This window comes from Aethalodelphis obliquidens, unplaced genomic scaffold (assembly GCF_003676395.1).
Source record: "Aethalodelphis obliquidens isolate GAN/ISIS:26980383/991018 unplaced genomic scaffold, ASM367639v1 scaffold61, whole genome shotgun sequence".
NCBI classification, from domain to species: domain Eukaryota; kingdom Metazoa; phylum Chordata; class Mammalia; order Artiodactyla; family Delphinidae; genus Aethalodelphis; species Aethalodelphis obliquidens.
Genome location: NW_020838005.1, coordinates 8,127,224 through 8,150,711, shown reverse-complemented (window position 1 = coordinate 8,150,711; position 23,488 = coordinate 8,127,224). Strand labels below are relative to the sequence as shown.

The 23,488-nt window shown below is 41.4% G+C and overlaps 1 protein-coding gene and 1 pseudogene across 10 annotated transcripts in view; one reads left to right on the top strand and one right to left on the bottom strand.

Annotated features, from left to right (window-relative positions):
- Nucleotides 1-23,488, top strand: part of CEP44 (centrosomal protein 44) — a 171,690-nt gene that overhangs the window by 79,644 nt on the left and 68,558 nt on the right. For 8 of the 10 annotated variants that reach the window (XR_003428971.1, XR_003428972.1, XM_027087982.1 and 5 more), the window contains one exon: nt 4,278-4,340. Coding sequence is in view for 6 of the 10 variants with exons in the window: in XM_027087982.1 (XP_026943783.1) it covers nt 4,278-4,340 (63 nt within the window). In the remaining 4 variants the exon portion in view is untranslated. Of the gene's footprint in view, nt 1-3,691; nt 3,841-4,277; nt 4,341-23,488 lie in introns of those variants that run through there. The other 2 variants (XR_003428973.1, XM_027087985.1) reach the window with 2 other exon arrangements.
- Nucleotides 808-4,268, bottom strand: LOC113610077 (peptidyl-prolyl cis-trans isomerase FKBP4 pseudogene; annotated as a pseudogene).

The following is a 23,488-nucleotide window of genomic DNA, read 5'->3' as shown; positions in this document are numbered from 1 at the left end:
GACTTTATTATAACATTTTCATTTCTTTTTTAGCAACACCACTAAATTGGTCCTTTTCGTAATTTACATACTTTTTTTTTTTTTTTTCTGGTACGCGGGCCTCTCACCGTTGTGGCCTCTCCCATTGCGGAGCACAGGCTCCGGTCGCGCAGACTCAGCGGCCATGGCTCATGGGCCCAGCCGCTCCGCAGCATGTGGGATCCTCCCGGACCGGGGCACGAACCTGCGTCCCCTGCATCGGCAGGCGGACTCTCAACCACTGCACCACCAGGGAAGCCCCCTAGACAAACACTTTTAATAGTCCTCCACCTCCTTGACAAATTAGAAGGGTCTAGATTTTCATAAAGTGGGGAGCCCTGTCAAAACACTTCTATGTTTGCATTTTTTTCCAGGTAAATGTCACAATACCCATAGGTCATACTTAATTTTGGATTCTTATCTAAAATTGCCTTGAAATAACTGGTAACATGGCAAAAGCTTTTCTCAAGGTATATAACATTTAACCTTCAAACTTTGGCTGAAAACTGAAACCAATGCGAGTTCTTTTTTTAAATAAATTTATTTATTTATTTATGGCTGCGTTGGGTCTTCGTTGCTGCACGCAGGCTTTCTCTAGCTGTGGCGAGCGGGGGCTACTCTTCATTGCGGTGCGTGGGCTTCTCATTGCGGTGGCTTCTCTTGTTGCGGAGCATGGGCTCTAGGCGCGTGGGTTCCGTAGTTGTGGCATGCAGGCTTAGTTGCTCTGTGGCATGTGGGATCCTCCCGGACCAGGGATCGATCCCGTGTCCCCTGCACTGGAAGGCGGGTTCTTAGCCACTGCGCCACCAGGGAAGTCCCCAGTGTGAGCTTTGATAGAATAAAAAGGAGAGAGAGGACGAGGGGAAGGAGTGGAGGGGGAGAAAGGAAACACATTAAGTAGAGGACAATACCAGGTTGCTAAAATGTGATTTTTGCATTTGATTAAATCATATTTTATCAAAACCTACTTTTCCAGTTTTAGTTATGATTCACAGTGTTATCTATGAATCACCGGCATGACCACACGCACACACGCTATGGATTACAATCAATACAAATGACGCAGGTTGCATTTGGAGTCTTCAGAACTTCTGGTTTGGCAGTTTGCCAGCTTTTTCAGGTTCCGCATGAAGGAGAAACAAAATTTCTGCAAAAGCATTTCTTTCAAAAACATGGTCCAGACTTGCATAGAACCATGGAATTTGCTAGTCAGACTACTTAAGAAATGCAACTTTTTCTGTTTTGTGCAATTTTGCGTTTGTGCTAAAATGGTTGGCCTGTACAGAGTGTATTTTTCCCCATGTGTTCCCTGAAGCGATGAGTTAAATAAGACAAGCTGTGGGCATGTTATGGTCTGATCCTGTGACTCATGTGTTGGCAGTGGTCGTCTAAACAGAGCTACTGTGTCTGAAGGTGATGGGTAGCTAGTTAACTTCCTGACAGTTCAATACGAAAACCAACTTTAAAGACTTTCAAAACAAAGACTTAACAAGGATTTGATTTCTCAATCTTTGAATCTCGTTATGAGATTTTTTCATTGAAATAGAAAAAAGATCTAAACTTCAAAATCAAATATACAGTATTTGGGGTTTTTATTCCTCTGCCCCAGTCCATCCTTTTAATTTTTCAAAGTTAATTACTCTTATCTATTTCTGGATTTCCTACATTGTAGATTCCTCTAGGATATTAAAAGTCTATTTTCTTTTTTAATCACAGCTGTCCTATTGCCAGGATACATAAGAGTGCTTGTTTGTCCAGAGCCCTTATTTGAATTTTATCCACTATCCCCGTAATGTCGTATAACAGCTAACTGCTTTTTCCTAGCCTAAGATACCCAGAGTTATGAATTACACTTAGTTGTCATGTGTCTTAAGTGTCCTTTTATCTGGAATAACACCCATCAGTCTTCCTTTTTCTCTCGTAATGCTGGCAGTTTCAAAGAGCACCTATTATTTGTAGAACGGCCATCAATTTGAGTTCCCCTGAGGTTTCCTCTGATGAGATTCAGGTTATACACGTTGTATAAGCAAACAGATGTGACATTATATCCTTCTCAGGGCATCATATCAAGAGGCACTCGATGTCATTTGTTCCATCATTGGTGGTGTTGGCTGCAATCATATGGCTGTGATGGTTCTGCCAGGTTTCTCCACCGTCAAGTCACTATTTCCTCCTCGGCTAATTAATGCATAATTTGAAAATAAATGTTTTAAGGCAATGTAAATATCCTTTATTCCCCAAACTTTCACCTACTCTAAGCATTCATCGATAGCTTCTGCTTAAATCAATTTTTATTATAATGGTTGCAAAATGGTGATTTTTCTATCGTTCCTCCCACATTTACCAGTTGATATTCTAAAGGAGTAAGACTTCCTCCCCCACCTCCCATTTGTTTAGTTTTAATTAATTAATTAATATATATATGGATTCATGGACTCTTACTGAATTCAATGTATACACTGAATCTGTTACCATCAACATCAGGTTTCTTTCTTCAGCATTTTCTCACTTAAGGATACACGTTCTTTCTTTGGGGGCGCCTTTTTTGGTTTTTAGAAAAATAAAGGTCTAATTCACTCAAAATTCTTCTGTTTTTACAGAACCAACAGGGTGGAGTAGGGTAGGGAGAAGCGGGGCAGGCAGCCGGGAGCTGGGCTGGGAAAGGCCACACTTCTGCCTCCACCTGAGGCTGGCCCCCTGCCACATGGTTCTTCTGCCCGCCCTTCACCTCCGTGTCAACGAGCTGGTCTCCTGCAGCGACCATGGGCTTGGCCTTGCTCTCCTCCCCAGCTAGCCTCTCAAATATGTTGTCATAGAGCTTCTTCTCCCATTCGAGCTCCTTGTGGATCCGCTGCTGGGCCTTGGCAGCTCTGTGGTTGGGGTAGAGCTGCAGGACCTTCTGGAAGTCAGCCCGTGCCAAGTCAAAGTCGTTCACCTCCAGGTGGGCCTCTCCCTGGTGGAAGAGGTCCTTCTCACGGTTGCTGTCCGGTTCCAGGGCCTTGTTACAATTTTCAGCGGCAGCAGAGAAGGCTTGCAGCTTCAGATGACACATGGCCAGGTTGAGGTGTGAGGCCAGCCGAAGGGCCTGTGTCTTCTGTGCGTCCTCATTAGAGAAAGCCGACTCAAATTCCAGCCAGGACACGATCTCGTACCGCAGCAGAGCTTGTTTGTACTTGCCTTCCTGGAAGTCCACGGTGCCCCGCTCCTTCACTGTGGTGCTCTGCTCCAGCTTCTCTGAACTCATCTCCTGGGACTCCTTGGCCTTCCCAAAACTCTTGAGTTATACTTCATACTTCAGCTCAGCATTTGGGGGGATCTGGAACTTTTCCTTCCCAACACTGCCAAAAGCATAGCTGGGCTTGAGATACACAATGGGATGTTCTCCTTTTTCCTTGTGCTGAATGACTTTCTCCACCCCACAAGGCAGATCCACACACTCGGCCTCGCCGACCTCCCGGCGGTAAAAGATCTGGTCTCTGGAGTACCTTCCAGTGCAATCTCCCCAATGGCGCCACTCCACCTGGAACACAAGCGTGGCCTTGGGAGGGATCTCAGGAGGGCTGCCCGCCGAACCGTAGGCGTATTCTGGCTTGCGGGGGATGTGGCACACTTCCCCCTCCTTCATGGTCGCTACAGCAATATCCCAAGCCTTGATGACTTCCCCTTTCCCCAGGTCGAAGGATAATCTGTCCTTGCGGTCCAGGAGTCGAACTTGCTGCCATCGAACAGCCAGCCCGTGTAGTGGACAGAGACTCAGTCCCCGATCATGGGCATCCCTGTGCCTGTGCCCTCTCGCTTGAGGACCTGAAGCACGTCCTCATCCTGCTTGGGGCTGATGTCCACCCCCTCAAGGGACAGCGGCGCCGACTGAGCCCCACTCTCGGAAGCCTTTGTCCCCGAGGCGGTCTTCGCGCCGTTTCCCGGGCAGCGGGCGCAGGAGGCGGGTCTTAGGCGGTCCGGGGAGTGATTGGTCCCACCGCCGCGGAGGGGGCGGGGGGAAGAGGCTAGGAGGAGCCGGCCTGCGGCGAGGGACGCGGGTTGGGGAGAACTTTCTAGAGACGGCGGCTGGTTCGGGCTGTGGCGTTCCTTTCTGCGAAAGGTGGTTTCTCGTCCGTTCCTCCCGCCCTCCGCCTGGCCCCGCCCCGGTCCTGGGACCCTGGGAATCCCGGGCCAGCCCTCGCCTCCGGCGCCGCGTCCCCAGCCCGTCTCCCCGGGAGTGGTTTTACCTCAATCTTATCTTTCTTGTGCATTTTTTTCAGAACCCCTTTGCTCTCTGTGAAGTTGACTCTCCTGGAATTTGGTGCTTCTTTTCCTACTTACAGGTAACCTGCAGTGTATAAGATTGTCTGTCTTCTAGTTATGCCAAAGGTGTGTTTTGTGTGGTGTTATTTATTCTTCTTGTCGTTTGGAGGTTGTTTGAAGAGATTTTGCACAGGCAACTGCCATTGCCCCAACTGCCCAGGACTCTTGGATGCAAAGACTTTTAAAAGCTGTCATTGAATTTCCTGTGATGAAGAGGAATTGTCTTTTGCATAAAATGATAAAACTTGAGAAGCTATTTTTTAGTATAATGTGAAAACTTAATGGCATGGATCATAAGAAAATACAAAGAGGGAGAGGCAATATTCTCTCAAAAAATAAAGAACAGATGTTAGGAAAAGAATGGTGAAAAGAGTGAGAGAATTGAGGAGAAAGGAACAGAGAAATGGCCCAGTAGCATGACAGACGGCCATGGAGGAAAATGGACAGTGAGACAGTGTTGAAGGCAGGTCAAAGGATTATAAAGATTGAGGATGTTTAATATTAAATGATAACTTTTTTGAAGCCACGTAAATACACTTCTGTCATTGCAAATTATAAGTTAAACATATTACAATGGGTCAGAGTTTGTAGGGGTGTTGAAGCGAAAGCTGTTGCTTTCTGTGTCTCGGTTTGTCACAGAGCAGGGGACAGAGAATAGTTATAGGGGATCAAATGCCAATGACATCAACAGTCCAGGGAGGCAGGTAGGCAAATCCAGAGTAACCTTGAAGGTATTAACACTGGGGAGTTCTCGGAAATCTTGTTGAGGGCACTAGATTCTCACAGAACACGGGATACACGGCTTGACACAATTTTGCCTGACTTTCAAAGGTTGAGATGTCCTCAATAAACATATTTATCACACTGTGAGGTTTGGTTCTATAATCGACATTGTAGAGCATCTCTTTATGAAGTCAACACCTATCTATGATGTGTCAACCCCATGCCAGGTACGTTCTCAGAAGTGGAAATACGATAAGAAACAGAGTGAGTACAAATCCTGTCCTCATGAAACTTTTGTTATAGTGGAGGAGACATACAGTAGACAAGACAAACAAATAAAATGTGTATCATGTTATATTTGATGGCTCTAAGAGCTAAGGAGAGAAATAATGCATGGAAGGAAATGTGAGGGATAAATGTGACATTTTAAGCAGGGTGGCCCCCAGGAAAGCTCACACTGAGAGAATGTGAGTTTTGAGTGAAAAAAGAAAGACATGAGATAGTTAGCCACATGTGTATCTGAGGTATATATGGTAGAGGGAATGTCAAGTGCAAAGGCCCTGGGGTGGGAGTGTGCCTGTAAATTAGGGGAATGTTAAATAGGCCAATGTGCCATGAACAGAATGAATTAGAGGAAAGAATTGGGACACGAAGTCTGAAAGGTAACGGGGACCAGATCATGTAGGGCCTTATAAGTCCTAGTAAGGACTCTGGCTTATGTTCTGCTTGAGACGGAAAGTCTCAAACCTTTATAGGGAAGGTTTTGAGCAAAGGAGTGACATGATATGATGTACATCTATCAGGATTGTCCTGGCTGCTCTTATGAGACTAGAGTGTGTTTTGGAGCTGGGGAGGGGGTGGTAAAGTTGACCAAGTGCAGGACTAGGGAGACCATCAGCAGGTTATTGCAATAATTCAGTAAAGAGATGATGGTGGCCTGGGCCAGTGCCGTGGTAGTTCGGAGTCTCAGATTCTAGGCATATATTGAAAAAGGAGCTAACAGGCTTTACATGGGGGGTGTAACAGAAAGAGAGGTGTCCAAGAGGACCTCAGGAATTTTGGCCGAGTAAGCGAAAAAATGATGAATTCCTTTACTGAAATGGGGAGACTGTATGAGGAGCTATTTGGGGAGGGATTATCAGGAACTCAGATCTGCACAAGTGTGGTTTGAGATGCCTGCTGGACCTCGTAAAGGAAGTGTCAGGAAGTTAGGTGTGGGTTTGGGTGTGTGGGTTTGTGGTTCAGCATGTGGGTGGTATTTTTAGGCAGGGAACTGGTTAGGACCACTTAGGGAGAGAACGTGGATAGGAAAGGGAAGGGGGCTAAAGAGGGCTGTGAGACACTCTAATATGTAAAGGTTGAGGAAATAAGAGAGAACCAAAATGGCATCATGGTATCCTGAAAGTCAAGAGGAGTTTGTTTCAGCTGACTCTAGTTATAGAATCCAGTGGGGCAAGGAGGGATTCACCATGAGGCCTGGCTTTTTCACCATGAGGACTGCTTCAGATCAGGGTGCAGCAACATTTTCAAGCAAGAGAACATCTTTTTAAAAATTTATTTATTTATTTGTCTGTGCTGGGTCTTAGTTGCGGCACGTGGGGTCTTCTTTGCCTCGTGTGGGATCTTTAGTTGTGGCATGCAGGATCTAGTTCCCTGCCCAGGGATCAAACCTGGGCCGCCTGTATTGGGAGCAGGGAGTCCTAACCACTGGACCACCAGAGAAGTCCCGTGAGAAGAACATCTTTATAACACAAAGGTCTAAATTTCGATTCCATGGACAAAAGGAGGCTCATTGGGTGGTTGGAGTTTCAGGGAGCACACAGGACTCCGAATTCTGTATAATCCCATTTCAGTTCTCTAGTGCTCAGTTAATCCTGACCCATGTGTTGTATTATGTATGGTTAGGAATATGGACTATGGAATCAGTCTGATTGCTTTAACCGTAGCTCCACCATTACCAGCTATTTGACCTATGGCAATTTACTTAAATTCTCTGTGCCTTTGTTTCCTAATCTGTGAAACAGAGAAGACAATAATACTTAAAAGGATTCTACTGAATGTTAAATATGATGATACAAATATAGCACTTAGCACAGTGCCCTGAACATAGGATTTTCTAAGTGTCAGCCATGACGATCTTTTTTTTTTTTTTTCAGTTTGTTTATTTATTTATTTATGGCTGTGTTGGGTCTTCATTGCTGTGCACGGGCTTTCTCTAGTTCCAGCGAACGGGGGCTACTCTGCATTGTGGTGCGCGGGCTTCTCATTGTGGTGGCTTCTCTTGCTGAGGATCACGGTCTCTAGGGCACACGGGCTTCAGTAGTTGTGGCTTGCGGGCCCTAGAGCACAGGCTCAGTAGTTGTGGCAGACGGGCTTAGTTGCTCTGCTGCATGTGGGATCTTCCTGGACCAGGACTCGAACCCATGTCCCCTGCATTGGCAGGCAGATTCTTAACCACTGTGCCACCAGGGAAGCCCAGCCATGACAATCTTTATGAGACTTGGCTGAGGGAATTCAACTGATATTACGATCTGACAGCCCACAGGATAAATCTTTGGCCACTACAGCCCTGCAGCTGCCTGAGCTAAAGAATCATTTTGAATGGTTTTAGAAAGTCCCTGGGTTTCTGAATGTCTTTGAGGTGAGCCAAGAATTTAGGCTTTTAAACTCTTGGGTGAATGGATATTTTTCTGTTTACATTCTATTTCAGAATTGAAAAGGGTTATGATTTTTTTTCATTATAGGAGTGATATAGTTTATTGTAAAAAAATTTATCACTACAGATACATGTAAGTAGAAAGGAAAAATAATACAAAAGCTCTTTACCCTGAGCTAACACTGACATTGGTGAATACCCTGTCATGCATCTCTGTGTATATCCATGAAGCTTTGTGGGTCTGCCTCTTGCTGGGGGCCCCCAAAACTCCATGCCCAGTTCTCTCATCTTCAAGTCTCAGCTTCTCCTCTGGAACAACAGAATCCAAGTCCTGTTTCAGAATCCTCTTCTCTTCAATAAACTGTCTAGTGACAATAGATTAACCCTTCTCACCCTCGGTCTTTGTAGTCTGCATGCACTTCATGGATTCTAGGGGCTGAGCAATTCGATCCCCCAAAGCCTTACCCCAGGAGGTACTTCATCCTAGAACACCACAGGCTTACAGCTTTTCCTCCTAACAACTGTTTGTGTATAACTTTTTTTTTATACCATCTCTTAAAAAGTTTACCTCTTTGTGAATGACTCCTTTCTTTTTTAGTGCAATGACTATTTTTTCCCCCAAATGTGCTAAACATAAATACTACAAGAAGGAATATCTCCACAGTATATTGTCAAAGATATACTCATCCATAGACTGAGACAACAGCTGAGTGTCTGAGAATGTTGTATAGAGTATTACATAGAACAACATTTAGATGAATTCAGAATTGTTCTTTGTGAACATACGCCAAGGAAAGGGGGTGACTCATGAGTCTGTTCTGTGCAGGTGCTGTTTCTGTTCTTTAAAAAACTCTCATGCACAAAATTTTGGTGTTCTAAAAGTGGTTTCTATGGTATAAGATAATTTTGCAGTGCAGTTTGACATTGACAACTAGTGAATAAAATGGCGCAAAAGAAGAGTGTCCCTTCCAAAGAATGGCTGCCTCAAAACCTTCCTCCACTACTTGCCATCCGCGTCCTAGTCTGCACTTCCTTTTGTGGTGAGGATACTAAATCTTCATTGCACTAATTTTTAAATAAACTACTTTCAGTTTTTATCATTGTGTAAACTTGTTTTCATTGTGCAATTGATACATCTTTCTATCAAGTGAAAATTGTTTGGGTGTCTTAGTTTGGGATGAAATAAATCATAATTTGTTCCATTGAAATTCATAACAATTAAAAAATTTAAGGGCTTTATATTTAGCGGCAAAGTTTTCAGGAATGAATTGAAGCTATCAAGAAAGGTATAGATGCATTTATTTAGCTGTTTCACCACTGCTTCCCATGGGCTGCCAGATTCCCATTCAGGAATATTAAGGAGACTGCCTCTCTATATTCTCCCCTCAGTTGGATAGTAAATCCTAGATTCCCCACGTTTTCATTTCTTGAACCCCTCTTCCTATTATTCATATCTGTATTAGGATTTTTTGCTCATAAGAGAAATCAAATCTCTGTGTTATGGCAAAACTGGGACTTTCTGGAATAATGCAAGGGGTTCAGAGAATTGAAGAGAGCCTGACAGATGGAATCAAAGCTGCAGGTGAGTCTGTTTTGGAATTACAGACCAGAGCTGCTGGGACCACGGCCACTGCTTGGTTGTGGCTGGTGCCATTGGGTCTAATTTTTGCACCATGAATCCTAATCATCCCTTACTCATTGTCTCATTTGGTCCAAATTAAAACTAGTAGGTTAGACAGTCCACTGATCGGGACCCTTGTGCCTGGGTCCCAGTCATCAGTGTGTGAAGTGTCTTCTCCCCTTTGGATTCTGTAGTGGGAGGTTGGGTACCACCTCTTTTCACTATTGTAGCCATGGGGGCTTCTCCTGAAAGAGAAGAGATTTTACTTCTTCAAATCTTCACTCTCAATTCTGGGTCTTTGTACACACACTACACTATCTACTTTAAGCATCTTCTTCCTTCGCCTAAAGTCTATTATTTTTCATTCTTAGTTGGCACTTCCTTCTGGAAGAATAAGGCCCCAGTCTTAGCATTTGTCACCAGGTAATTGTCTATTTGTATTTCTCACGTGACTGCACGTTGCCCAGAAGTGTGGTTTGCATTTTTGCTTGTCCAGCACTGTATTCTCTGTGAACAGCAGTGTCGAACACATACTTCTGTTTATATTTGTTCCATAAATGAATAAAATGTTTATTAAGACCTTGGAGAGATAAATTGGAATAGTAAAAACTTCCAGTTCTTTCTCTGGATTAAGTGTGATTACCTCGATTAGGAAACTTGTAAGGAAAGGAAACCCTAACTGTGAATATCGTCTCTAAATCCATTTGCAACTGACTTTCCCCATGTCTTTCTTAAGCTCATACACTGATTTTCATTGTGAAATATCCTGTTTTTCCAGTTTAATATCTTTTGGTCCAAAAGATCCCCAATGCAGAGCAAAAATATCTATTACTGTATTACTAGCATGAAGCCAAGTTCACAATTTAAATAATTATATGTATTCAACAGAGTTTCTCAAAGAACTTTCTCAGAAATTGCAATTCAAGAGGTGAAAAATATTTTTATAAGCTGGCACATTTAATTATCATTTTAGATAAATCTATTTTGGAGTCTGATATTTTTGTATTTATTTCACCAGTATGATCCAGACTCAGTGTGTTTACTGGCAACAGAGTCCAGGGATTATACTCCCACATTGAAACAATAATCATATTGCAACGTCAGTGCTCTTCATAATGCATTTCCGTCAGCATTTATTTGGCACCAAGTATGCACCAGCTACTAGAAATAGAAAAATCTCTGGGACATTAGGAATGCTAAGTAGCCTTGCTTTGGGATGAATAAAATAGGGTGTGGTCTGCCCTTCAGTGGGGTTAATCTAGAGTGGAGTAATGTGACACTGGGTCATCTTTTGGGGTCTCAGTAAAAATGGTGCCAGTCACACCCCAGCATGGGACGTTGATGGCCACTTTTGTGGGGAGATGGTATGAGTAGGAAGCAGAAGCGGCAGCAGCAGGGATAAGGCATCTCAGCTTCAGGTGCCTGCCCACGAGAGTCCGGAGCCAAAGGAGGGGAGGGTCCAGCAGCAGAGACGGATGGCTCTCATAGGAGAACATCGGGGCACAGCTTGAGACTTTAAGTAAGTGTAGTGTCTTATTCACATTTCCAGTGAACATGAGAATCAGGGCGAACTTAACTTGTACCAAACTTGTTACTTCACAGTTGAAACACTAGGTTGTAAGGCTCTGCAAAACACAAGTTATTATTGTTGTTTTCTGAGGACACTTCCCCCTGAAGTTATATGCTTTCGATTATATGCCATAGATATTTTTTAATTCTGTGATTTTATTATTATTTAAAAAAATTTTTAATAGATCTTTATTAGAGTATAATTGCTTCACATTACTGTGTTAGTTTCTGTTGCACAACAAAGTGAATCAGCCATATGTATACGCATGTCCCCATATCCCCTCCCTCTTGCATCTCCCTCCCACCCTCCCTATCGCACCCCTCTAGGTCATTGCAGAGCACTGAGCCGATCTCCCTATGCTATGCTGCTGCTTCCCACCAGCCAACTATTTTTTACATTCCGTACTGTATATATGTTGATGCTACTCTCACTTCGCCCCACCTTTGACCTCCAACCCCATGTCCTCAAGTTCATTCTCTATGTCTGCCTCTATATTCCTGCCCTGCCACTAGGTTCATCAGTACCATTTTTTGTTGTTGTTGAGATTCCATATATATGCGTTAGCATATGGTATTTGTTTTTCTCTTTCTGACTTACTTCACTCTGTATGACAGACTCTAGGTCCATCCACCTCACTACAAATAACTCAATTTCGTATCTTTTTATGACTGAGTAATATTCCATTGTATATATGTGCCACATCTTCTTTATCCATTCATTTGTCAGTGGACACTTAGGTTGCTTCCATGTCCTGGCTATTGTAAATAGTGCTGCAATGAACATTGTGGTACATGTCTCTTTTTGCATTATGGTTTTCTCAGGGTATACGCCCAGTAGTGGGATTGCTGAGTCATGTGGTAGTTTTATTTTTAGTTTTTTAAGGAACCTCCATACTGTTTTCCATAGTGGTTGTATCAATTTACATTCTCACCAACAGTGCAAGAGGGTTCCCTTTTCACCACACCCTCTCCAGTATTTATTGTTTGTAGATTTTTTGCTGATGGCCATTCTGACTGGTGTGAGGTGATACCTCACTGTAGTTTTGATTTGCGTTTCTCTAATAATTAGTGATGTTGAACATCTTGTCATGTGCCTCTTGGCCATCTGTATGTCTTCCTATATGAAACGTCTATTTGGGTCTTCCACCCATTTTTTAACTGGAATTTTTGTTTTTTTGATATTGAGCTCCATGAGTTGATTGTATATTTTGGAGATTAATCCTTTGTCTGTTGTTTCATTTGCAAATATTTTCTCCCATTCTGAGTGTTGTCATTTCATCTTGTTTATGGTTTCCTTTGCTGTGCAAAAGCTTTGAAGTTTCATTAGGTCCCATTTGTTTATTTTTGTTTTTATTTCCATTTCTCTAGGAAGTGGGTCAAAAAGGATCTTGCTGTGATTTATGTCATGGAGTGTTCTGCCTATGTTTTCCTCTAAGAATTTGATAGTGTCTGGCCTTACATTTAGGTTTTTAATCCATTTAGAGTTTATTTTTGTGCATGGTGTTAGGGAGTGTTCTAATTTCATTCTTTTACATGTAGCTGTTCAGTTTTCCCAGCAGCACTTATTGAAGAGGCTGTCTTTTCTCCATTGTGTAGTCTTGCCTCCTCTCTCATAAATTAGGTGCCCATATGTGCGTGGGTTTATCGCTGGGCATTCTATCCTGTTCCATTGATCTATATTTCTGTTTTTGTGCCAGTACCATACTGTCATGATTACTGTAGCTTTGTGGTATAGTTTGGAGTCGGGAAGCCTGATTCCTCCAACTCTGTTTTTTTTTTCTCAAGATAGCTTTGGCTACTCAGGATCTTTCGTGTTTCCATACGAATTGTAAAATTTTTTGTTCTAATTCTGTGAAGAATGCCATTGGTAATTTGATAGGGATTGCATTGAATCTATAGATTGTTTTGGGTGGTATAGTCATTTTCAAAATATTGATTCTTCCAATCCAAGAACATGGTACATTTCTCCAACCATTTTTGTCATCTTTGATTTTTTTCATCAGTGTTTTATAGTTTTCTGTGTACGAGTCTTTCACCTCCTTAGGCAGGTTTATTCCTAGGTATTTTATTCTTTTTGTTGCAATGGTAAGTGGGAGTGTTTCCTTAATTTCTCTTTCTGATTTTTCATCATTAGTGTATAGGAATGCCAGAGATTTCTGTGCATTAATTTTGTATCCTGCAACCTTACCAAATTCATTGATTAGTTCTAGTAGTTTTCTGGTGGCATCTTTAGTATCATGTCATCAGCAAACAGTTACAGTTTTACTTCTTCTTTTCCAATTTGCATTCCTTTTATTTCTTTTTCTTCTCTGATTGCTGTGGCTAGGACTTCTAAAACTATGTTGAATAAGAGTGGTGAGAGTGGACTTCCTTGTCTTGTTCCTGATCTTAGTGGAAATGCTTTCAGTTTTTCACCATGGAGTATGATGCTTGCTGGGGGTTTGTCATATATAGCCTTTATTATTTTGAGGTAGGTTCCCTCTATGCCCATTTTCTGGAGAGTTTTTATCATAAATTGGTATTGAATTTTGTCAAAAGCTTTTTCTGCATCTATTGAGATGATCATATGATTTTTATTACTTAATTTGTTAATGTGGTATATCACATTGATTGATTTGCATACATTGAAGAATCCTTGCATCCCTGGGATAATTCCCACTTGATCACAGTGTATGATCCTTTCAATGTGCTGTTGGATTCTGTTTGCTAGTATTTTGTTCAGGATTTTTGCATCTGTGGTCATCAGTGATACTGGTCTATAATTATCTTTTTTTGTGATATCTTTTTCTGGTTTTGGTATCAGGGTGATGGTGGCTTCATAGAATGAATTTGGGAGTGTTTCTCCCTGTGCAATTTTTTGGAAGAGTTTGAGAAGGATTGATGTTAGCTCTTCTCTAAATATTTCATAGAATTTGCCTGTGAAGCCATCTGGCCCTGGACTTTTGTTTTGTTGGAAGATTTTTAATTACGGTTTCAATTTCATTACTTGTGATATGTCTGTTTATATTTTCTAATTCTTCCTGGTTCAGTCTTGGAAAATTGTACCTTTCCAAGAATTTGTCCATTTCTTCGTGGTTGTCCATTTTATTGGCATATAGTTATTTGTCGTAGTCTCTTATAATCCTTTGTATTTCTGCAGTGTCGGTTGTGATTTCTGCTTTTTCATTTCTAATATTATTGATTTGCGTTCTCTCCTTTTTTTTCTTGATGAATCTGGCTAAGGGTTTATCAACTTTGTTTATCTTCTCAAAGAACCAGCTTTTAGTTTTATTGATCTTCGCTGTTGTTTTCTTCGTTTCTACTTCATTTATTTCTGCTCTGATCTTTATGATTTCTTTCCTTCTACTGACTTTGGGTTTTCTTTGTTCTTCTTTCTCTAGTTGTTTCAAGTGTAGAGTTAGATTGTTTATTTGAGATACTTCTTGTTTCTTGAGGTGAGATTGAATTGCAGTAAACTTCCCTCTTAAAACTGCTTTTGCTGCATCCCATAGGTTTTGGGTCATCATGTTTTCATTGTCATTTGTTTCTATGTGTTTTTTTATTTCTTCTTTGATTTTTTCAGTGATCTCTTGGTTATTTATAGCACACTGTTTAGCCTTCCTGTATACGTGTTTTTTACAGTTTTTTTCCTGTAATTTATTTCCAATCTTATAGCATTGTGGTCAGAAAAGATGCTGGATATGATTTCAATTTTCTTAAATTTTCCAAGCCTTGATTTCTGACCTAAGATGCGATCTATCCTGGAGAATGTTCCATGTGCACTTGAGAAGAAGGTGTATTCTGCCACTTCTGGGTGGAATGTTCTATAAATATCAGTTAGATCTATCTGGTCTTGTCTATTGTGTCATTTAAAGCTTGTGTTTCCTTATTTATTTTCTGTTTGGATGATCTGTCCATTGATGTAAGTGGGGTGTTAAAGTCCCCTACTATTATTGTATTACTGTTGATTTCTCCTTTCATGGTTGTTAGCATTTGCCTTATGTATTGAGGTGCTCCTATGTTGGGTACATAAAAATTTATTATTGTTATACCTTCTTCTTGAATTGATCCTTTGATCATTATGTAGTGTCCCTCCTTATCTCTTGTAACAGTCTTTATTTTAAAGTCTATTTTATCTGATACGAGTATTGCTACTTCCATTTCCATTGATTTCCATTTGCATGGAATATCTTTTTCCATCCCTTCACTTTCAGTCTGCATGAGTCCCTAGATCTGAAGTGAGTCTCTTGTAGACAGCATATATATGGGTCTTGTTTTTGTATCCATTCAGCCAGTCTATGTCTTTTGTTTGGGGCATTTAATCCATTTACATTCAAGGTTATTATTGATATGTATGTTCCTATTACCATTTTCTTAGTTGTTTTGGGTTGGTTTTTGTGGGTCTTTTTCTTTTGTGTTTCCCGCTTAGAGAAGTTTCTTTAGCATTTGTTTTAAAGTTGTTTTGGTGGTGCTGAATTCTCTTAGCTTTTGCTTGTCTGAAAAGCTTTTGACTTCTTCATCGAATCTGAATGAGATCCTTGCTGGGTCGACTAATCTTGGTTGTAGATTTTTCTCTTTCATCACTTTAAGTATATCCTGCCACTCCTTTCTGGCCCCCAGAGTTTCCGCTGAAAAATCAGCTCATAACCTTATGGGGATTCCTCTGTATGTTATTTTTTGTTTTTCCCTTGCTGCTTTTAATATTTTTTCTTTGAATTTAATTTTTGTTAGTTTGATTAATATGTGTCTTGGTGTGTTTTTCCTAGGGTTTATCCTGCATGGGACTCTCTGTGCTTCCTGGACTTGGGTGACTATTTCCTTTCCCATGTTAGGGAAGTTTTCCACTATAATCTCTTCAAATGTTTTCACAGACCCTTTCTTTTTCTCTTCTTCTTGTGGGACCCCTATAATTCAAATATTGGTGCATTTCGTGTTGTCCCAGAGGTCTCTGACACTGTCTTCAATTCTTTTCATTCTTTTTTCTTTATTCTGCTCCTTGGCAGTTATTTCCACCATTTTGTCTTCCAGCTCACTTATTCGTTCTTCTGCTTCAGTTATTCTGTTATTGATTCCTTCTAGTGTATTTTTCATTTGAGTTATTGTGTTGTTCATCTCTGTTTGTTCTCTAGTTCTTCTAGTTCTTTGTTGAACATTTCTTGTATTTTCTCAATCCGTGCCTCCATTCTATTTCTGAGATTCTGGATCATCTTTACTATCATTACTCTGAGTTCTTTTTCAGGTAGATTGCCTATTTCTTCTTCATTTATTTGGTGTTGTAGGTTTTTACTTGCTCCTTCATCTGTGACATATTTTTTTGCTATCTCATTTTTTTTTTTTTTTTTTTTTAATGAGTGGGATTGTGTTCCTGTCTTACTGGTTGGTTGGCCTGAGGCTTCCAACACTGGAGTTTGTAGGCTGTTGGGTAGAGCTGGGTCTTGGTGCTGAGATGAGGAACTCTGTGAGACCTCACTCCGATGACTATTCACTGGGGCCTGAGGTTCTCTGTTAGTCCAGTGATTCGAACTAGGAGCTCCCACTGCAGGAGCTTCAGCCTGACCCCGAGCTCCTTAATCCTGCAAGCCATGTGAGGTGGCCAAAAACAAATTTCTTTTTATTATAAAAAATAAAATTAGACTAGGAAACTAACAGATATATTAAAAGGATAAAACTAAAAATATAGATGGATGAACAACCAGAGAGTACATCAGTACCACAACAGTAAAAAAGAGGAGATGGGAAAAGAAAGAAAAAAAAGGGGGGGGGGCAATGCCTTGACTGTGGAGGGCGAGGCCTAAGTAAGAGCGAGTTTTGGGTGGTGGGCAGGGCCAATGCTCAGGACCCACAGGGCTGGAAAAGGCCCTGCGGGCTGTGGGGAGTGAGGCTTAAGCTCAAGGGACAGAAGAGGGCCAGGTGTGCCCCCCACTCCTGGTCTCAGAGGGCAGGGGACCTCACCTGGGAGCCCAGCAGGCTTCCTGGGCTCTAGTGGTGGGACAAACACCCTCCTCTCCTCTCCTGCTCCTCTCGTCTGGGGTCTGGAGGGCCCCTCCCGCCTGCCTCTCCTGATCTTCCTGGCCTCCCTCCTATGTCCCCAGGACCAACGTGGCCGGGGGTGGGGGGGTGGGAGGGCCTTGGAGGGCAGGGGATCAGCCTGGGAGCTCAGCAGGCTGATTTTTTTTTTCTTTTTAATAGAAAACATCCTTAGATCCTTGCTCTTCCCCGTGCCCAAGTGGGTGGGGCAGTCGCCCTCTGCTCCTCTCTGGCTCCTCTCGGAGGGCCCCTCCCACCTACCTCTCCTGATCTTCCTGGCCTCACGGGCAGTGATCCTGTCTGGCCTCCACTTCTTCTCCCTGCTCAGTCCCCATACGTGCTACTGGTTCACTTTGGGGTTCCTGCCGTCTCCTTGGGTGTTAGAGTTCCCCACCAGCGGCCAGCAGGCGCCCTAGTTATGGGGAGACGCTAAGTCCATGTCTTCCCACACTGCCATCTTGACTCTGCCTCTAACTTACTTATTTTTATTGAAATATAGTTGATTTACAATGTTCCGTTAGTGTCAGTGTACAGAAATATGCTATAGATATTATCTTACTGATTCTTGCAATAGTCCAAAGTGGTTGGAATTGGCCAGAAATAGTTGTTTTTACTTCGCAGATAAACTGATGCAGACAAAATCTTTATATCCAGTCCTGCAATAATCAGCCAATCCAGGAACAAAGCCAAGTCTCTCCAACTTCTGACCTTACTTTCTCTTGACCATGACCCTCCAGCCTTGGAGGGGAGAGGTATGGACAGATGTCCAAAATCATGATTGTTTGTGGTTATTTAAATTCCCAGGAGGGCCCACAGGGCAGATCCGGACAGGTGCTAATCAGGGAAGGGAAGGGATGCAGAGACAAGGGAGGAGGAGCCAAGACACAATAGCGCAGCCCTGGGGCAGGTCCCGGTTCTGCCTGAGGTCTATATGTAACAATATCCTTGAGCTCTTTATGGAACTAAAACCCCCAACAAATGGAAGATATTAGCATTCTTCAACCAGATTAAAGGAAGCACAGAAACTCATCAGACCGCCTGAGGTGAGATTAAAGGAGTGCAGGCCCTTCACACACCCTGATCCTTATCAACACCCCATCCTTGAACCATTGCTATAAAACTTCTCACCAGATTCCTCCAGGTTGAGACACACAGTTTTGAGGGTCCTGAGCCTGCTGTGTCCCCCTTTTCCTGGTGAAGAAACAAAGCTATTCTTTGCTACTCCACCCACTAAATAAATAAATAAATAAATTCCCAGTAGGTAGTAGGAACGTGGGGGGTCATGAGTTAGTGAGGAAGTTGCATTTCCACGGTGTCTCTGCTGCCCTTTTGCTGGGTGACTTCTGTTTCAGCCTCTCTGGGTTTCATTTCTGCCTTTGCAGGTAAGATGCTTGGGCCAAATCAGAGATGGCTCCCCTGAGGTCCATGGATCCCTCCCTTCCCACCCTAGCAGTTGCGTCATTTATGAAGAGCTTTCAGGGACTTGACAAATCTAAACTTCTGTATGACAGACATGTGGAATACGTGCAGTTTTCTAAGCAGAGAGTTGAGAGATAATATCAGATTTCCAAAGAAGTCTGTGATCAAAAATGACTGACAACAAACAAATTCACAAAATTAGAATACATAATTTCAAAGGCCCTAACTGAGTTGAATAGCTATGTATATAATCCTAGTATTCTAGGATTAAATGTCACATGTATTAAGAAAAGCCTTTTCCCAGTGTAATTTCCAAGCACTAATAGTTATAGGATTTCAAAACAAATAGCCTCAAAGCCAATCTGTGAATAAATATGAGAGGGGAGCCCATGATATCACTATATCTGAATGTGTCTGGAATTCTAATACATTTAAGTCTCTTCATTTGTTCTTATTTCATGTAATAAGCCTACATGTCCTTTGTGAGAACTCCTGAGGAATGGTTGAATCATTTGTTTTGCAGACATGTGGGTGCTCTCACTTCTCACAATATGTTAATGCTTTTTTAAAAAAATGTTCCTGAGAAGACAAATTTGCTTGGGATCCCAATATGTAAAGCTTGGGTTTTTGGTTGCAAACTCAATTAAGTGCATCATGTTGAAATCATAAAATCATTTCAGGAGCTCTTTATCACTTTTTTGGGAAAAAAAAATATTCTGGCAGCAAATAAGGGAGTTTCCTTAAAGTTTCTGAATGCTTATATTATTCTCAGTGGGAATTTGCCAACAGGACACTTGGAACTTGTCTGTTTTTGGAAAGCTAGGGAATTCTTATCATTATGCACATGGGAAAATATAACAACTTGTTATTTGGAGGATGCAAGGAAATGAATGGTGGTCTAGCTGGTTGGTGGTCAGGGACAGGTTGAATGATTCCCAAGTTAATTTTTCTTTCAGCCCCAAGATGTCTTACATGCACATTGCAGTGCAAATGCCCTCAAAACTCTCTTTGTAGGTGACAACAGCAGTGACTATGACTGCATTACTGCAAAGACTGAAACCATTGCTCCAAGGTCACGATATCTGGTCTATTAGCGGCAGCTCCATCTCATATCACTGTTCTTACCTTCTCCATCATCATGTCCAACTCATTCTTCATGCAGATATTTTCTAGATTTCTCTTTTTCCTTCCACAATCACAATCTAGTCTTAATTCCATTTCATCTCTACTACTCTTACTTCTCTAAATGCCCTACCATTTTTTCCCATAATCTCTCCTCCTGTGAGTTCAGTTACACTGAGCAGTAAGAATTATCTTCCTCATGCATTCTTGATCTGTTACCCACCTATCTATCTATCTACCTACCTACCTATTTCACGATCCTTTAATATTTATCAGTAAATACAAACAACCTGTAAGTAAGCCTTATTTTTTTCTGTATCACAGTAAATTTATCCAACATTTATGTTCTGTGAGGCGCTTGATAGTAAAAAGAGAAAGATGACAGAAATGAGCCTTTAACATTGCAAGGAATCACAGATTTGTAGATTAAATAGACATTAGACAATTATACTTTTCTTCTTAGCACTTGTCAAAATGATAAGTAATTGATTTAGTGTTCAGTTTTATCTCCCTCACTGGGGAATGGACGATGGCTGTCAGTTCAATCTTATTCCCACCACCTAGCACGATGCCTGACACATGATAGGGGGAGAACACATATTTGTTGAATTAATTACTGAATCATAGCTAGGACAATGTGGCACATTCAAGCTTCAGTGAAGACAGCTAGGGTCTATTTTCTGCTGCAGAGAGAGATCAGAGAATGTTCCACAAAAAGGACAGTATCTGAGCTGAGACTTATAGAAATCAGTAGGAGTTGAGGAAAACAGGTAAGTTGGCTAGTGCTGTGGCAAAGGATAAATATAGGAACTGTTAGGAGAGAGAACTGGAATGGACTCTTCTGTAGGTCAGCATTTCTGAAAATGTGTTCTGAGGACGCTGGTCCTGCCTGTTGTTCAGAGAAGATCGTTTTTCCATGGGCAGTAGTGAGCTGGTAAATGGTTAACAAGTGGCTTTCTTGGAAAAATTAAAAGTCTGATTCATAGCATTTGTTGGGAAGAGATGCAGTGTAGTGCCCCATTGTATAGTATTTCTACCATATAGATAACAGACATCAATAACTTCAAGATCAGAACTGTATGGGAGGAAAAACACATTTCCCTCTACCTTATGAGCTTTACCACACAGATTAACAAGAGGAGAACACACAGAAGTTTATTAACATGGATACCTCAGGAATACATGGGAGATACTCAGGGAATAATGAGTCACTCCCCGAAATGGCTTAGCATTAGGTTTAAATGCCATCTCAGTAGGGAAAGGGGAGAGGGGATGTAGGCCTCTTAAGGGAGAGGAAATGATTGTTAGGAAAGATGAATGGGCCCTTAGAAGAATGGGTGGGAGGTATGAGAGTTTGTGACAAAGCTTGACTCGGTGTGGTGTTGACCTCTGTTCTCTCCTGTGAGAAGAGTCCCTCCTTCCTAGTTGATGAAGCTCCTGGGGAGGGTGGTCTGTGACAACTGAGTCCCTTTTGGAGGCCCTGTCTTTTGGCAAATAAGGGGAGTTCAGAGAAAGCCTCTCCCTGCATTTGCTGTTTTTCGAGAGCCTACAGCTCAAAATAATCAACACACCAAAAGAGGCGTATTTGGAGGTGCATATTCTCCCACCCTTCATAAGATAATCAGAAAGTGATGAATTTTGAGTATTCATTACCTTAGTTTTTAATATAATTTATTTACTTGTAATTTTATATGATTTAATTTTTATACTGGCTGCGTATAACAACTGACCTTCAAAATTCATGAAACTTCAACAGTAGGCTTTTTTAAAAAATTGAAGTATGGTTGATTTACCGTGTTGTGTTAGTTTCAGGTGTATAGCAAAGTGATTCAGGTGTATATATTATATATATATATATACACACACATACATACATACATATATATATTCTTTTTCAGATTCTTTTCCATTATAGGTTATTACAAGATATTGAATTTAGTTCCCTGTGCTACGCAGTAGGTCCTTGTTGATTATCTCTTTTATATATAGTAGTATATATCTGGTAATCCCAAACTCCTAATTTATCCTTCCCTCCTTCCCCTTTGGTTACCATAAGTTTGTTTTCTATGTTAACAGATGGCTTTTATAAGCTAATAGCTAGATCCAACATCCTGGTTAAGTATTCTTAATATACCATAGTTTCCTTTAAGAGATTCACCATGAATATTTGTTATAAAAAATATTTGACTTCTGAGAAACTTTGAATCAAAAACACATATCTATCTTAGTTTACCGATTGGACAATAAACTTATTTTTAGAGTAATAGGTACTAACAAGTCTCAGAACAAGAGTGACAGGGTATCATATATCTCGGGGGCATGCTGACTCATTGCCCAATTTGCTTATCTCTGTTACCAGAAATAGTGATAGAATTTACTGCTTCCTATCTTCCGTTTCCCTTTTTTCCTGATTCCTTATAAATGTGGTGCATCCTCATTGGAATGCCTACTCCAGATCATATTCTACCTTCTCAACTTTCTGCTTGAGCCACATTTCTTCCAAGAAGTCTTTCGGTTTGTTTCCAGATAACTGTCTGCTAGTTGTAGTTTTGCCCATTACCCTGATTTTTAATTTTGGTCTTTTCTGCCTCCTACCTTTATAATTTCTACTTTTGTCCAACGGTTAATTATTTTTTCCCTATTGTACCATTTCTGTTGGATGTGTGTAGCCGTCAACATAATGTACTTATAACATGGATTTGTGTTCATGTTTTTCTCACCTCTGGTAGTACATCACCATCTCCTAGAATGGACTCTGTACCTTCCGTATTTGTATAATTCTAACAATGCTTGGTGCAGAATTCCATCAAGAGTGTTTGCGCATAATAGTATTTCTGACCTCCGAAACAAGTGGTTATAGAGAAGCGGTTCTGACACCTTCAGAATGCTCAACTTTTGTTCCCAACATACACAGGCTTGTTAACTAGAGCTGGAAGCCAGTTGGTAGCACCTGGAAAACAATTCTGAATCTACATAATGGTGAGCTAGAGCAGAGAGGGCTGGCTGTCACCCTCTTATTTGTCATCTGAACCTACCTCTGGAAGTGTGCCAGAAAAACAAACAAAAGAGCCTTCACTTTCCCATTTACTTTTTAATCTCTTCCTCCTCCCCAACCCTTCCTTCTGCTCCCCATTCTCTTTTTTTCCCTTCCCCTCTCCTTCCTACTTCTACTATTATTACTGCCACCCCCTTCTTTTTCTTCATTAATTTCAGGGTTACACTAAATAATTTTGCAATTCCAGTCATACTCTGGGAATTACAGAAATAGACCTGTCAACTTTAGAAATGTAAAGTGGAAAGATTTAAAAAATAAAACTGAATTGTCATATTTTTTGCTTTGGCCGCTGTTTTTCTTACCATCAGACTTTTTATTTCCCTAGAAATGTGAGAAGCGTGGCAGGTAGCTGTACAGCTCCCAGTCTTGCCTAAACTCTTAGAAGAGCAGACAATCTTCTATAATGCTCTTCTGCTTAATAATGCTACTGAGAAATAATCCAGCCTATTTATGTTAGTATACTTTCATGTTGAACATGTCCATATATGTAGAATACACTTAAGAACTTTTCCTTTTAATATTGCATTATAGGACTTCCCTGGTAGCTCAGTGGTTAAGAACCCACCTGCCAATGCAGGGGACAGGGTTCGAGCCCTGATCCGGGAAGATCCCACACGCCATGGAGCAGCTAAGCCCGTGCGCCACAACTACTGAGACTGTGCTCTAGAGCCCATGAGCCACAACTACTGAGTCCGCCTGCCAGAACTACTGAAGCCCACTCGCCTAGAGCCCGTGTTCTGCAACAAGAGAAGCCACCACAACGAGAAGCCCGCGCACTGCAACAAAGAGTAGGCCCTGCTTGCTGCAACTAGAGAAAGCCTGTGCAGAGCAACGAAGACCCAATGCAGCCAAAAATAATAAATAAATAAATAGATTCAAAAAATATATATTGCATTATAATATTAGAATATTTTACTACTGAGTAAATTTATGTATTATATTAGCTCTAGAGGAAATCCGAGAAACCATGTTGTTTAACTGCATCTACAATATTACA